Below are 15,230 nucleotides of genomic sequence, written 5' to 3'. Positions count from 1 at the left end.
CAAGGAACAAAGCAGCTAACTTGGCTAGTCTTGTGAGCTAGCTAGTTAGCTAGGTAGTCTCGTTAGCTAGGAAGAAAGCTAGCAAGCTAATCTGTTATCTATGCTGGTTGTTAGCTTGCATAACTGATATGGCAGAGCCCCACCTGTTTTGAGCCACATGTGTTTAGCTAAACAAATATATATAATATATATACAGTACCAGTCAAAGTTTGGACATACCTACTAATTCAAGTTTTATTTGTAATGTTTACTATTTTCTACATTGTAGAATAATAGTGAAGACATCAAAACTATGAAATAACACATACGGAATCATGTAGTAACCAAAAAAGTGTTAAACAAATCAAAGCATATTTTATATATGAGATTATTCAAACTAGCCACCTTTTGCCTAGATGACAGTTTTGCACAATCTTGGCAACCTCTCAACCAGCTTCATGAGGTAGTCATCTGGAATGCATTTCAGATGGATTAGATGCCCCAAGAGCTCTTACTTAGCTCAAGGTCAGGGACATTCAGTTTGCTAACATTCTAACTTATAAACTGATAATGAGCTCCAAACCGAAATTAAAGTATGATGTTAGCATGAAATGCACCATCCTTTAGTGTAGCAATCAATAAAAACATATGCGCTGATCCACTGTGGGCTTTGCCACCCCCCAGCCATACAGTCCATCTATCATCAATGCGTCCACTCCTATTTACAGAGTTTATCTCGTGATCTCAACAAAACAACATTTGTTATGCCGTGATCGTGAGAAAACTATCTTGTGATCTAGAAAAAACAACTTTTGTTATGTCGTGAGATGAATAAGTTGGGATCTCAACATAACGAGATAATGTTTTTTTGAATTAGTATGTCCTTTTTGAACCGTAGTTATCAGTCATCAATGCATATCTTACATTTTGTTGACTTCCATGGCAGACAGACTTCACTAAAAATATCTGAGCCATGTGTGAGACATGTTAACACATTCTTCCAAGTTCCTATGAAAACTATCTCAATTTGCAGCAAACAATTCACTCCATAGTGGCCCACTCAAACACATTATGCCTCTATGTGAGAACAAGGTTTTCCAAACCTTCAAGTTATTACTTCCTGGTGTAGTGTTATTACATGATCATGTTAGGCATTAGTGTCAGGCATGAGAAGGATGAGACACTAGAGGTTGTGTAGTGTCATACATGTGTGACATTGTAGTTCAAGAGGCAAGTGATTTAAATTATTGACAACAACAATAGAAGGACATCTTGCTTTTTTTGCCTCATGATCTTGATATATCTTAGTATTCTTCTATAAGTGTATCTATATTACCCTCACTTACTGGATATATTATTCTATACTTCTATATTCTATACTCATGTATTGATTCCTTTCAATTGTGTGTTTCTATTCTAAATGGCATTATTTCCTTGGTAATCTAGGAACCAGTAATGGACCAGAACCTGTTTGGAGGGGCCCCCAGATTCCTCACGCGGCCCAAAGCGTTTGCAGTGTGCGTGGGCAAGGATGCCACTCTAAGCTGCACCATCGTGGGCAACCCCACCCTATTGATTACCTGGGAAAAGGAGAAGCTACGTCTGACCTCTGGGGGCCGCTTCAAGACGGTGGATGATGGTAATGTCTACCGCCTCACCATCTACGATCTAACCCTGGAAGACAGCGGCCAGTACATGTGCCGGGCCAAAAACAACGTCGGGGAGGCATACGCATGTGTAACCCTTCATGTAGGCCTTCCACAGGAGATGGTGGAGAGGGCCCCCGTCTTCATGGTCAAGCCTACCTCTGTACGCGTTGGCCTGGGGGGCGATGTGGTCTTCCACTGCCGGGTTGCTGCTTACCCAGAGTCTACATTTGACTGGGATAAGGACGGGCGTTACCTAGCCGAGACAAACCGCATCAAGGTGTCCTCGGACGGCGACAGCAGCTCCCTGAGGATCCAGAGCGTGCGCAGCCTAGACAGCGGCACGTATACCTGCCGCGCCCAGAACTCAGTGGGCCGCTCGAACTCTGCCGCCACCTTGGTCATAGACACCCAGGACTCCCGTCACCTGGGCCAGGACAAGAGCACCTCCCTCCTCTCCCACATGCAGAAGCGTAAAGAAGGGATCTCCATCTACCGCACAGCAGAGACCCGCAGCTCCTCTCACAACTCCACCACCACCTCTTCCACGGCCACCACTACGGTCACAGACGGGCTGAGCGGTCTGGGTCTGGCCCACGGCAGCGCAGCACTGGTCAGCCAGCTACCCAAAAGCGTCTTTACCCGCACCTGCACGGTGACTGAGGGCAAGCATGCCAAGCTCAGCTGCTTCGTGACGGGTCACCCCAAGCCTCATATCATCTGGAGGAAGGATGGGGGGAACATCGGCGAGGGACGAAGGCACATCATGTATGAGGACCAGGCCGAGAATTTCATCCTCAAGATCCTGTACTGTAAGCAGAGCGACAATGGCCTGTACACCTGTAATGCCTCCAATATGGCTGGACAAACCTACAGCGCTGTGCTGGTGATTGTTAAAGGTAAGAAGAGCTTTTTTGAAACCTTTTGACAAGCTTGATATACAGTATGCTCACTGGTGTAGCACACCCCCCCCCCGCAGCCCTCGTGGTTGGGGTTCCCCCGGAGGTCGGGCMCCCCAGATAGCATATGAACACGTCATAAGCCATGATTTCATTTTTTTGAATGACAGGAAATTAGCTTTAAAACTTCAGATTTTTAGTTCATCACTAGTTCATCACTTGGCTGCTGAGGAACAAGTGAGGGTAGTTTTTCTATAAAATTATTCATGACACATGGAGGGACATGACAATGCTTTTCATGTAGGGAGATGACCTTCGATTAACTCTCATGGCTCTATATGAATTGCTGATACTGGACTAGTATATATATTATAAATATATATATTTTTAAATATAACTGTCTGCAATGCAAGCCTGCATAACAGTTTGTCATTCTTGTGATGTCAAGGTCCCCCTGTATTGGGCTTGTGTACTTCAAAACATTGGTTTCAAAGAGTGTATAAACATGATAGCTAAAGGAATCTGAGGTTAACTGAGTGTTTCCCTTGAGATAGTGTATAATGTTGTTCAGTCATGCTCTTTCTGAAATGAATCTCAACAAGTCTGTCTACACCAATGACTGTATATATGAATGGACAAAACCATCGATCACGTGACACCATTCATTCCTATGTGAAGACTCAATAGCGCATTTAAGATGGCGTCTCATGGAGACATAACATGCGCAGTTTGAGCTAGCCCAGGTAGTGGCGTTGCAGGCTAGCTCAGTTCTGCCCCTTTTCATTGAGTTAGATTGACAACAAAGATTGCCATTTCCCCATTCACTATAATGGGGAATCCTGTTTTGTGCAAACAATGCTTGCAGTACCGCTGTCGGCCTTGAATTTCATGACTTGATGTGCGGGGGCAGTCGTTCTCCCCTGGTCTACACTACCAGAATTAACCAAAGTAAGCTAAAACGTTCACCTGAGCACAGTTTTACTTTTCTCCAACATACTGTATACTTAAACTGCGCAACTAAGTGGTGGAATGCTGGCAGCGATATGAAGGAGGAGTGTTGTGTTTCATCTATTTTCTGCCGGTGATGAGTATTTCACAGTGGCTATTAGCCCGCTGTAACCCCCAGGCGCCAGAGCTAGGGTGACTTTCCATGAGCCACCCCTGATTGGCTACAAGCCTGAAGCATGGATTATCAATGGCGGTTGTTAATCTCTGTCTCAATTTGACAGCGAGTGCAGAGCCCATGGCAGGCATTTGGTTGCGTCTGGTTATAATTGACGCCAGATAATGGATACTCGACATGCCTGCCTTGTTGTTGTGTTGTTGTTTTATAAGATTTTGTCGGGGGATTTGCAAAGGAGAAGGGCTGTATCCCTCTGCCCTGTATGCACCAGTGTTCCTATTAATACCAGATAATTTGATAACCCCCCTGGGACGCAAGAAGCAACTTTGGAAAAGGTCATAATAGAAACCTACTCAGTAGTCAAAGTCCCAGCCAAACATTCAAAACACACACATTTAGATGATACGATATGTGTAAAGATGAGAGCAGCACATAAAGAATTACCCAAAATGTAAGTGAATATGATTTCCCCAAAAGCATAAGGCACTATTTTGAACCCATTGTAAATTGCCTTGTAAACTCATTCCATAATAAAGTAAACAGACAGTTACATCTTAGAGAACTAAAGCATTATTAAGCAGTGGTGGAAAAAGTACTCAATTGTCATACTTGAGTAAAAGTAAAGATATCAAATCAAATCAAATTTATTTATGAAGCCCTTCTTACATAAGCTGATATCTCAAAGTGCTGTACAGAAACCCAGCCTAAACCCCCAAACAGCAAGCAATGCAGGTGTAGAAGCACAGTGGCTAGGAAAAACTCACTAGAAAGGCCAGAACCTAGGAAGAAACCTAGAGAGGAACCTGGTTATGAGGGGTGGACAGTCCTCTTCTGGCTGTGCCGGGTGKAGATTATAACAGAACATGGCCAAGATGTTCAAATGTTCATAGATGACCAGCAGGGTCAAATAATAATAACCACAGTGGTTGTCGAGGGTGCAACAGGTCAGCACCTCAGGAGTAAATGTCAGTTGGCTTTTCATAGCTGATCATTCAGAGTATCTCTACCGCTCCTGCTGTCCTAGAGAGTTGAGAACAGCAGGATCATGGGACAGGTAGCACGTCGGTGAACAGGTCAGGATTCCATAGCCTCAGGCAGAACAGTTGAAACTGGAGCAGCAGCACGGCCAGGTGGACTGGGGACAGCAAGGAGTCATTAGGCCAGGTAGTCCTGAGGCATGGTCCTAGGGCTCAGGTCCTCCGAGAGAGAGAGAGAGAAAGAAAGAAAGAATTAGAGAGAGCATACTTAAATTCACACAGGACACCGGATAAGACAGGAGAAATACTCCAGATATAACAGACTGACCCTAGCCTCCCGACACATAAACTACTGCAGCATAAATACTGGAGGTGACGATACCCCCGGACAGGGCCAAACAGGCAGGATATAACTCCACCCACTTTGCCAAAGCACATCCCCCACACCACTAGAGGGATACCTTCAACCACCAACTTACTAGCCTGAGACAAGGCCGAGTATAGCCCACAAAGATCTCCGCCACGGCACAACCCAAGGGGGGGCGTCAACMCGGACAGGAAAATCACATCAGTGACTCAACCCACTCAAGATACCATTATAGAAAATGACTCAAGTAAAAGTGAAAGTCATCCAGTAAAATACTACTTGAGTAAAAGTCTAAAAGTTTTTGGTTTTAAATTTACTTATCAAAAGTAAATGGAATTGCTAAAATGCACTTAAGTATCAAAAGTAAAAGTATAAACCATTTAAAATTCCTTATATTAAGCAAACCAGGCGGCACAATTATTATTAWTWTTTTTTTACGGATAGCCAGGGGCACACTCCAACACTAATTTACAAACAAAACAATCGTGTTTTGTGAATCCACCAGATCAGAGGTAGTAGGAATGACCAGGGATGTTCTCTTGATAAGTGTGTGAATTGGATCATTTTCCTGTCAAAATGTAACGAGTACTTTTGGGTGTCAGGGAAAATGTATGGAGTTAAAAGTACATTATTTTATTTAGGAATGTAGTGAAGTAAAAGTAAAAGTTGGCAAAAATATAAATTGTAAAGTAAAGTACAGATACCCTAAAAAACTACTTAAGTAGTACTTTAAAGTTGTTGTTTTTTACTTAAAACCTTTCTGGGATATGTGGGACGCTAGCGTCCGGCATGGCCAACATCCAGTGAAAATGCAGAGCGCCAAATTCAAATAAATTACTATAAAAATTAAACTTTCATGAAATYACACATACAATACACTTGTTGTGAATCCAGCCAATGTGTCAGATTTCAAAAAGGCTTTACGACGAAAGCACACCAAACGATTATGTTAGCATAAAAACGATTATGTTAGCATAAATAGCCACAGAAAAACACAGCCATTTTTCCAGCCAAAGAGAGGAGTCACAAAAAGCATAAATAGAGATAATATTAATCACTAACACATGTTCAGCTCATGGCAGACCTTACTCAATCCCCTCTCATTCGGCCCCACTTCACAGTAGAAGCATCAAACAAAGTTCTGAAGACTGTTGACATCTAGTGGAAGCCTTAGGAAGTGCAACATGACCAATACCCCACTGTATCTACAATAGGGAATGAGTTGAAAAACAACCAACCTCAGATTTCCCACTTCCTGGTTGGATTTTTTCTCAGGTTTTTGCCTGCCATATCAGTTCTGTTATACTCACAGAAATAATTCAAACAGTTTTAGAAACTTCAGAGTGTTTTCTATCCAAATCTACTAATAATATGCATATTCTAGCTTTTAGGACAGAGTAGCAGGCAGTTTACTCTGGGCACCTTTTTATCCAAGCTACTCAATACTGCCCCCCTGTCCCAAAGAAGTTAAGTACTTTACACCAGTGTTATTAAGCCTAAATGGAGATGATTCCTTTTGTTTCTGTAATCTGCTCTCTAAGGATTGTACATGTTTTTTTATACCCTGAGKCATTTATTGGAGCCCATAGACGGTCATAAATCACGTTTTTACACTTCTTTCCTGAGGTGGGTTGGTTTGAGATTATTGGGTTGTTAATGGATTACAGATGAAATACATAAGTGATTGAAGCTCTACTACTGTATACATACTTGTTTAAAGGGGTGCATGGAGTGTTCAGAGATACTGTAGATACATTAGCTAATTTAATTACTGGAGTCACTCACCTTTTGAAAATGTTTCTGTAATCTTCCTGTGTCAGAGCCCAAGGCATTCTATGGTACAGTGTATTCAAAGAAAGACACCTTCATTGAATAGGCAAAAACAAAAAGAGATTGACTTTTTGAGCAATTGACTTATGTATTGATGGGGTTCACCTTGGGGTCATGATAGGGGCTGCACCAAATGATTGATGTATTATAATAATTGATTATGCTTATGTTGTATTAATAGAAGGGGAAGGGCTATAAGACCCTCCCCCACTACATGTATAGGGTCCTGGACTACAGATTAGCAATATATATATGCATTATAAGGTTTAATATTGTTCCACAGTTCTTTTCTAGTTTCTGACTCTTATAAGAAACAGTCTGAGGGATGTGTGAGTTATTGCAGTCAAAACAGGGTGTCTGTGAGAAAGCGCCTCAAGGCTAAAAGAGATTCATAGACACAGAACCCTGCAGGGGAGTAAAAGAGATAAGAGACTAGTCAGACATACCACTATAAAGCAACTTGGGGAGTGGAAAATTACTGCTGAGCCCTTAGAAAACACTCAAACTATTGTCTCTCCTGATGCATGGGCTTGGTCTCATGAGTAGAAGGTGTTGACGTAGGCAGTTACATCACTAGGGGTTGACTGCAAGCATATTAAAGCAACTTGGACCCTTTCCTATTTTGCAGAACTTACTCGGAAACATGCGTGCTATGTTCCCGTTGTCAACTTCTGTCTGCAATTACATTCATAAATTAATGATTGAATTACTTAAAGATATTGTCTGATTGCTGATTTCACCCATAAGCAAATGATTGACAACGAACAAGGAACCTACCCCAACAGTATCTACCAATATGCATAATTTTCCTCACCTTTTGAGTATTATTCTGCGCTCTTCCCATGATCCTCAGAGCCCAAGGTGCCGTTCAGGAGGAAGCTGCAGGATGTGGAGGTCCAGGAGAAGATGACGGCCATGCTGCTGTGTGAGGTGCCCGTTTCGGCTAGCCAGGCCAGCTGGTTCATGGAGGAGACACGTCTGGAGGACAGCTCCAAGTACTGCATGGAAGAGGAGGGGACCATGCGTCGCCTCACCATCCGCAATGTCACCACTAATGATGATGCCGTCTACATCTGCGAGATGAAGGAGGGGAGCCGCACCGTAGCCGAGCTCACTGTGCTGGGTACGAGAGCCATTTTCTTGTCTCTCTAGTCTTCTGACAACCTTCTGATGCATCCATTAACAGATAAGGCAACATCATCAACCTTGAGATCATTCCTACATATACTTTGATGGGAAACATGTAAGACAGAAGTTAACACTGCTTTAGTTTACAACGACATGTTATGCAGTTTCGTCAAGGAATAGGCATTACTGCATATTACTGTCAAACGATACTGTCAAAATACTGTCAAAATATTTAACGGTGCAAAGGGGGTATCCAATTTCATTTATGACCTCTCCAGGGGACAATAACCTTGGTATTCAGTTTACACAGTGTTAGTGCTGCAGCGTTGCAGACCACACTACACCTGCCCTTTGGTGACCCCTGTGCTTGTCACTTCCAGGGAACATCACTAAGAAGCTTCCCAGGAGGACTGTAGTGTCGGGGAGTGATACAGTGATCTTCTGCGTTGAGCTGGAGCACCCCAATTCTGACGCCTACTGGACACGCAACGGCGAGCGTCTGAAGCCGGACACACGGATATCCATTGCCTGCACCCTCAGACAGTACACGCTAACCATCAACCACTGCCAGGCCGACGACTCAGGAGAGGTGGCCTTTGTGGCTGGAGACTGCAAGACCTCCACACGATTCTCTGTCGCGGGTGAGCTMCAGACATAGACCTAGAACACAGACTCAAAGCCCTTTTCCTATCACGACACTAAATAAGGGAATCCTAAATTAGAGTACACTTTTGAATAATCCCATCACAAAGGTTAACTCTTATGTTATGTACATCTGCAGATGCATCATATCACTTAGAATTATCTCAGGATGTATCATACATACATAAGCCTAATCAAACTACATCTCCCTCCGCAGCTGCCAGAAAGCACCCTCCAGATCCCCCTATCGACGTGGTGGTGCGTAACAAGACCGACTCGTCCATCACCCTCCACTGGTCCCCCCCAGACAGTGACCGCCCCGTGCCCATCAAAGGGTACATGGTAGAGAGGAGGAAGGTGGGTGCCCAGACCTGGCAGAGGTGCAATGGCATGGAGGTCAGCCCCTTTACTGAGATCACGATCCAGAATATCACAGAGGAGGCCAGCTACCAGTTCCGCATCTCCGCAGTCAACGACTACGGCCAGAGCCAATACATGGAGGTGCCTGGGACCTTCTACCTCGGTGAGACAGAGAAACATCTCATTATTATTACTCCCCCATGTGTCATTTATTTCTCTCCGTCTCTGGCTTAACAATACGAATAATAAACACGAAACCCCTAGCTGTGAGACAATACATCCTATAAACCACGCCCTCTCCAGAGTTTATCACTTCAGTAAAACCCCAGCATGCTGCTTTTGAATAAAGCATATTGACGTGATTTATTTGACCGTTTCTTCCAGAGCCCTCTGCAGAGCTGAAGACAGGCCTGATGAACAGCACAGCCATCTCAGGCGAGGAGGCCTCCCTCTCCGTGGACCTGTCTGCCGTGTGCTCTGGCTCCTGGTCTATCAACGGCCGCCTCCTGCGGAGTGGGGCTGACTACCTCATCACACGCCAAAAGACCACACATACGCTGACGATCCGAACTGTCTTGATGGAGATGAATGGAGCAGTGGTCAAATTTGTGGGCGGTGGCTCCGAGAGCACTTGTATACTCCACGTGAAGGGTAAGCACTGGAATAGAGAGCAATGCCAAGAATAAGATCTGTGGGTTGAATGTGCATGTCTTCATTAGATTGATGCTTAGACTTGCCTTTATAGATGCTCTATATACAGTGTCTTTATGAGTCCTTTTGTATTCATGCTATATAAGCAGTTAGGAACCTCAGTTCCTAACTTCAGTCCCTCAGGTGTTTTCTGTTGGTAGACAGTCCTCATCGTTCCATTAGATTTTACACAAACAACAGCTACAGGTGAAACCTCTATTTGTAGCTCCAGCTATCCGGTTCACCAGTAAGTCCGCTCACACTGAGGTGGTGACCTGCAGCGCCCAGTCCTCCGCCCAGCTGACCACAGAGGTGTCCGATTATGATGCTCAGGTGTGTAGTGGGAAAAGTCCAGATGACTGAATGAATGAATGCGCAAAGTAATGCTTTATTGGTCTGTTAGGGTTAGGAAACTTAAAAGGGGTAGTGTAATAAATACCAAAATAATGTAACTCTTTAGAATTGTTCTGATTCAATTCACTGTGTTAATGAATGTGTTACGCTGACTCTTATGTGGGTTGTGTTCAGCYGAATTTGAACGTTTCCTCTAMCTCTGTAGGTGGTCTGGATGAAGAATGGACGGGAGCTGAAGATGGGCAAGAAGTATGAGTGCATAAGCACCGACCGCAAGAGGACCCTGATGGTGCACAACGTCACCGAAGAGGACACGGGAATCTATGAGTGTGTCTTAAATGAAGACCGAATGTCCCTGCAGCTTTCTCTAAAAGGTACAACAGTCGAAAGATCAAGAAAAAAGATTCACCTCAACTSCTGTAGTAATCTGTCATGCTAGAAAGAAGAAACCACTGCAATGAGTACATGTATACAACTTATTAATAACTTGTTGGCACCCGGTGGAAAGTGGAAACCTGGTACCTCAGATCCCCATATCCTTTCATTAGAGTTGCAGGAACAGCATATACTTTCACTGAACACCGTTTTAAATTTTTAATTTAAATAAAATAAAATAMATCTAAATCCAGTGGGTTAGTCAGACCCCGAGTCTTAAAGTGACACAGTGTATCAAATGGAACCTCTAACCTACATTGMCTACAGAAAGCCCCTCTCACRCCACGTGACACACAGGGACARACTGGGCTGTGACAGCTAACACCAGGTGGTAGTGAGCCGTCTAGCATGGAAAAGAGCTCTCTGTCATCCTGTAATAAAGTCCAATGTGTCACTGGTACCGTCCCCCATCTTCCAACCACGCACAGGCAGACACCCACTTATCATATGATGGTGTATGAAATGTAACTGTTTGATTATAATAGAATAATCCATTATTTGAAAAAGCGAATAAATCATCACAGATAATTCTGTCATTGCATWAATTTTTTTCATATTCAATTCCATATGGTCCTTTGTTAACATTTAATWATAACTTTAAGGTTTCAATGGATTGCTGCCACATTTTTATGAATAAAAAAAGTGGACAATTCAAGTTTTTGTTCTTGATGACAAATCCCATCCCTGTTTCTCTTCCAGATGAAGCCAAGTTCCTGAACAAGCCCAGGGGTCCCATGGGGGTGGCGCCTGCCCTCAGCGGGGACCTTGAGTTGAACTGTGAGGTGTCGTCTGCAAGCGGGGTGGTGGTGTGGAGGAAGGATCAGACATTGGTCACTGAGGACCAAAGAACCACCATCGTCTCCAAAGGGACACAGAGGAGACTGGTCGTCAAGAATGTCAAGAAGAGTGACGAGGGACACTACTCCTGCGAGACAGTCGAGGACAAAGTCACATTCCAGGTCAAGATAAAAGGTAAGAGAGAAGGGAATGTCTGTCGAGCACACTGGACAAATAATATCATTGCATTTCAGTTTCTTTAATAACCTAGGCAAATCTACAAAAACCATTGGCCCTTCAGAATCCCAGACTGCCTATGCAAATATTGTTCCTGTTTTTAGTGTTCAACTCTAAAATAAAGGTTCCTGATTTTACTGTGCCGTTCTATGATTGTTCCCACAGAAGCCCAACAGGCTGTCTTCTCCAACAAGGACGCTGTACAGAAGGAGGTGAAAGTTACTCTCTCCCAGAAAGCCACTCTGAGCTGTGAGGTGTCTGACCCCAAGACAGAGGTGAAATGGTACAAGGATGGCAAGCTGCTGACTTCCAGTGAGACAGTCTCCACGGAGACAAAGGGCAGGAGTCGTCTGTTGATAGTAGACAAAATTGAGAAGAAGGATGCTGGAGATTACACCTGTGAGGCTAGAGCAGAGAAGCTGGTCTTTAAAATACATGTTTCAGGTAATATTCTGACTGTCTATTGTCTGCTTTTGACAAAGGGTTGCTGGAGTGGTTGTCCATGTGCGAGTCATTCAAATGTAAAACATTTTCCCTCTCAGTCCTTGGAGATGGTTTGGAAAATGAACAACTTTTGAATTGCTTCCGCTCTGCTCGTTATCTTAGAAATGTATGGTTGTTTTGTTAATTTCAATATGTTATAATTGAGAATGAAATCGGTGAGCTTATCAGATAAAACATGGCTTGTAGATTTTGGCTTTGAAGTTGTTTCATTGGGTGAATATCATGGCTTCTCAGGACACCTCAATGGTGCGCTGTGTCTGTCTCTGAAATATTAGAGTTGTCGGTGGTTGGCATGCTTAACTATCAGTCAATGCTACCCATGTCAATCAATCAATCAATCAATCAAATGTATTTATAAAGCCCTTTTTACATCACCAGATGTCACAAAGTGCTTATACAGATACCCAGCCTAAATCCCGAAACAGCAAGCAATTTAGACGTACATAGAAGCACAGTGGCTAGGAAAGATTCCCTAGAAAGGCAGGAACCTAGGAAGAAACTTAGAGTGGAACCAGGCTCTGAGGGGTGGCCAGTCCTCTTCTGGTTGTACCAGGTGGAGATTATAAGAGTACATGGCCACTAAGCCCAGATCGTTATTCAAGTTGTTCAAACGTTCATAGATGACCAGCAGGGTCAAATATTAATCACAGTGGTTGTAGAGGGTGCAACAGGTCAGCACCTCAGGAGTAAATGTCAGTTGGCTTTTCATAGCCAAGCATTCAGAGATTGAGACAGCAGATGTGATAGACAGGAAGGGAGAGAGGGAGAGGGTAAAAAAAACAGCAGGTCTGTGACAAGGTAGCACATCCAGTGAACAGGTCAGGGTGCCATAGCCATAGGCAAAACAGCAGAAACTGGATCAGCAGCACGACCAGGTGGACTGGGTAACGGGACTGCAAGGAGTCATCAGGTTAGGTAGTCCTGAGGCATGGTCCTAGGGCTCAGGTCCTCCGGGAAGGGAGAGAAAGAGAGAGAGACAGATGTCCAGAGTCGAAAGGTCATGTTTTTAGTGTTTAAACCCTTGTGATGCAACTTTGCCTCTCCATGATTATTCCCTTAGAAACCCAACAGTCTGCCTTCTACAACAAGGAGTCTGTACAGAAGGAGGTGAAAGCTACTCTCTCACAGCAAGCCACTCTGAGCTGTGAGGTGTCTGATACCAAGACAGAGGTGAAATGGTACAAGGATGGCAAGCTGCTGACTTCCAGTAAGACCGTCTCCATGTCTGTCTGGTATCCAGACACCTCACAGCTCAGAGTGGCTTTCTGTGAGAGAGTAGCTTTCACCTCCTTCTGTACAGACTCCTTGTTGTAGAGGCAGTTGGTTCTAAGGAAAATCATGAATGGCAGTAATATTAGAAACCCTTTCATTTAGGATGGAACACAAAAATACAGGAAGCATATCTCTACATGGGATAGATGGGTAGAAGCTGCTAAAGCCACTTTCTACCACTCTAAATTCCAAGCATCTGCCTCTAACCCTAGGAAGCTCTTTGCCACTTCTCCTCCCCTGAATCCTCCTTCCCCCCCCCTCCTCCCTCTCTGCGGATGACTTCGTCAACCATTTGAAAAGAAGGTCGACGACATCCGTCCTCGTTTGCTAAGTCAAACGACACCGCTGTTTCTGCTCACACTGCGTACCCGCGTGCTTCTGACCTCTTTCCCCCCTCTCTCCATCAGATGAATCTCGCGTCTTGTGACGGCCGCCGCCCAACAACCTAACCCGCTTGACCCTATCCCCTCCTCTCTTCTCCAGACCATTTCCGGAGACCTTCTCCCTTACCTCACCTCGCTCATCAACTCATCCTTGACCGCTGGCTACGTCCCTTCCGTCTTCAAGAGAGCGAGAGTTGCACCCTTCTGAAAAACCTACACATCGATCCCCTCGATGTCAACAACTACAGACCAGTATCCCTTCTTTCTTTTTCTCCAAAACTCTTGAACGTGCCGTCCTTGGCCAGCTCTCCTGCTATCTTCTCTCAGAATGACCTTCTTGATCCAAATCAGTCAGGTTTCAAGACTAGTCATTCAACTGAGACTGCTCTTTCTGTGTCACGGAGGCGCTCCGCACTGCTAAAGCTAACTCTCTCTCCTCTGCTCTCATCCTTCTAGACCTATCGGCTGCCTTTGATACTGTGAACCATCAGATCCTCTTTCCACCCTCTCCGAGTTGGGCATCTCCGGTGCGGCCCACGCTTGGATTGCGTCCTACCTGACAGGTCGCTCTACCAGGTGGTGGCGAGAATCTGTCTCCGCACCACGTGCTCTCACCACTGGTGTCCCCAGGGCTCTGTTCTAGGCCCTCTCCTATTCTCGCTATAACACCAAGTCACTTGGCTCTGTCATATCCTCACATGGTCTCTCCTATCATTGCTATGCAGACGACACACAATTAATCTTCTCCTTTCCCCTTCTGATAACAGGTGCGAATCGCATCTCTGCATGTCTGGCAGACATATCAGTGTGGATGATGGATCACCACCTCAAGCTGAACCTCGGCAAGACGGAGCTGCTCTTCCTCCCGGGGAAGGACTGCCCGTTCATGACTCGCCATCACGGTTGACAACTCCATTGTGTCCTCCTCCCAGAGGGCTAAGAACCTTGGCTGGATCCTGGACAACACCCTGTCGTTCTCAACTAACATCAAGGCGGTGACCCGTTCCTGTAGGTTCATGCTCTACAACATTCGCAGAGTACACGACCTGCCTCACACAGGAAGCGGCGCAGGTCCTAATCCAGGCACTTGTCATCTCCTGTCTGGATTACTGCAACTCGCTGTTGGCTGGTCCCTGCCTGTGCCATTAAACCCCTACAACTCATCAGAACGCCGCAGCCCGTCTGGTGTTCAACCTTCCAAGTTCTCACGTCACCCCGCTCCTCCGCTCTCTCCACTGGCTTCCAGTTGAAACTCGCATCCGCTACAAGACCATGGTGCTTGCCTACGGAGCTGTGAGGGAACGGCACCTCGTACCTTCAGGCTCTGATCAGGCCCTACACCCAAACAAGGGCACTGCGTTCATCCACCTCTGGCCTGCTCGCCTCCCTACCTCTGAGGAAGTACAGTTCCCGCTCAGCCAGTCAAAACTGTTCGCTGCTCTGGCACCCCAATGGTGGAACAAACTCCCTCACGACGCCAGGTCAGCGGAGTCAATCACCACCTTCCGGAGACACCTCAAATCCCACCTCTTTAAGGAATATCTAGGATAGGATAAAGTAATCCTTCTAACCCCCCCCCCCCCCCCCCCTTAAAGAGTTAGATGCACTATTGTAAAGTGGTTGTTTC

At 45.0% G+C, this 15,230-nt stretch overlaps 1 protein-coding gene across 1 annotated transcript in view; it reads left to right on the top strand.

Moving 5' to 3' along the window:
* Positions 1-1,434: 1,434 nt before the first annotated feature.
* LOC111979597 (obscurin-like) overlaps positions 1,435-15,230 on the top strand; it is a 19,039-nt gene continuing 5,243 nt past the window's right edge. The window contains exons 1-10 of the mRNA XM_024147682.2: positions 1,435-2,524; positions 7,675-7,944; positions 8,330-8,590; positions 8,809-9,114; positions 9,336-9,602; positions 9,868-9,974; positions 10,201-10,369; positions 11,130-11,402; positions 11,610-11,888; positions 13,009-13,223. Of these exons, the coding sequence (XP_024003450.2) occupies positions 1,435-2,524; positions 7,675-7,944; positions 8,330-8,590; positions 8,809-9,114; positions 9,336-9,602; positions 9,868-9,974; positions 10,201-10,369; positions 11,130-11,402; positions 11,610-11,888; positions 13,009-13,223 (3,237 nt within the window). The remainder of the gene's footprint in view (positions 2,525-7,674; positions 7,945-8,329; positions 8,591-8,808; positions 9,115-9,335; positions 9,603-9,867; positions 9,975-10,200; positions 10,370-11,129; positions 11,403-11,609; positions 11,889-13,008; positions 13,224-15,230) is intronic.

This window comes from Salvelinus sp. IW2-2015, linkage group LG19 (genome assembly GCF_002910315.2).
Source record: "Salvelinus sp. IW2-2015 linkage group LG19, ASM291031v2, whole genome shotgun sequence".
NCBI lineage: Eukaryota > Metazoa > Chordata > Actinopteri > Salmoniformes > Salmonidae > Salvelinus > Salvelinus sp. IW2-2015.
The sequence above is the reverse complement of the archived record's forward strand: the minus strand, read 5'-3'. Positions and strand labels throughout refer to the sequence as shown.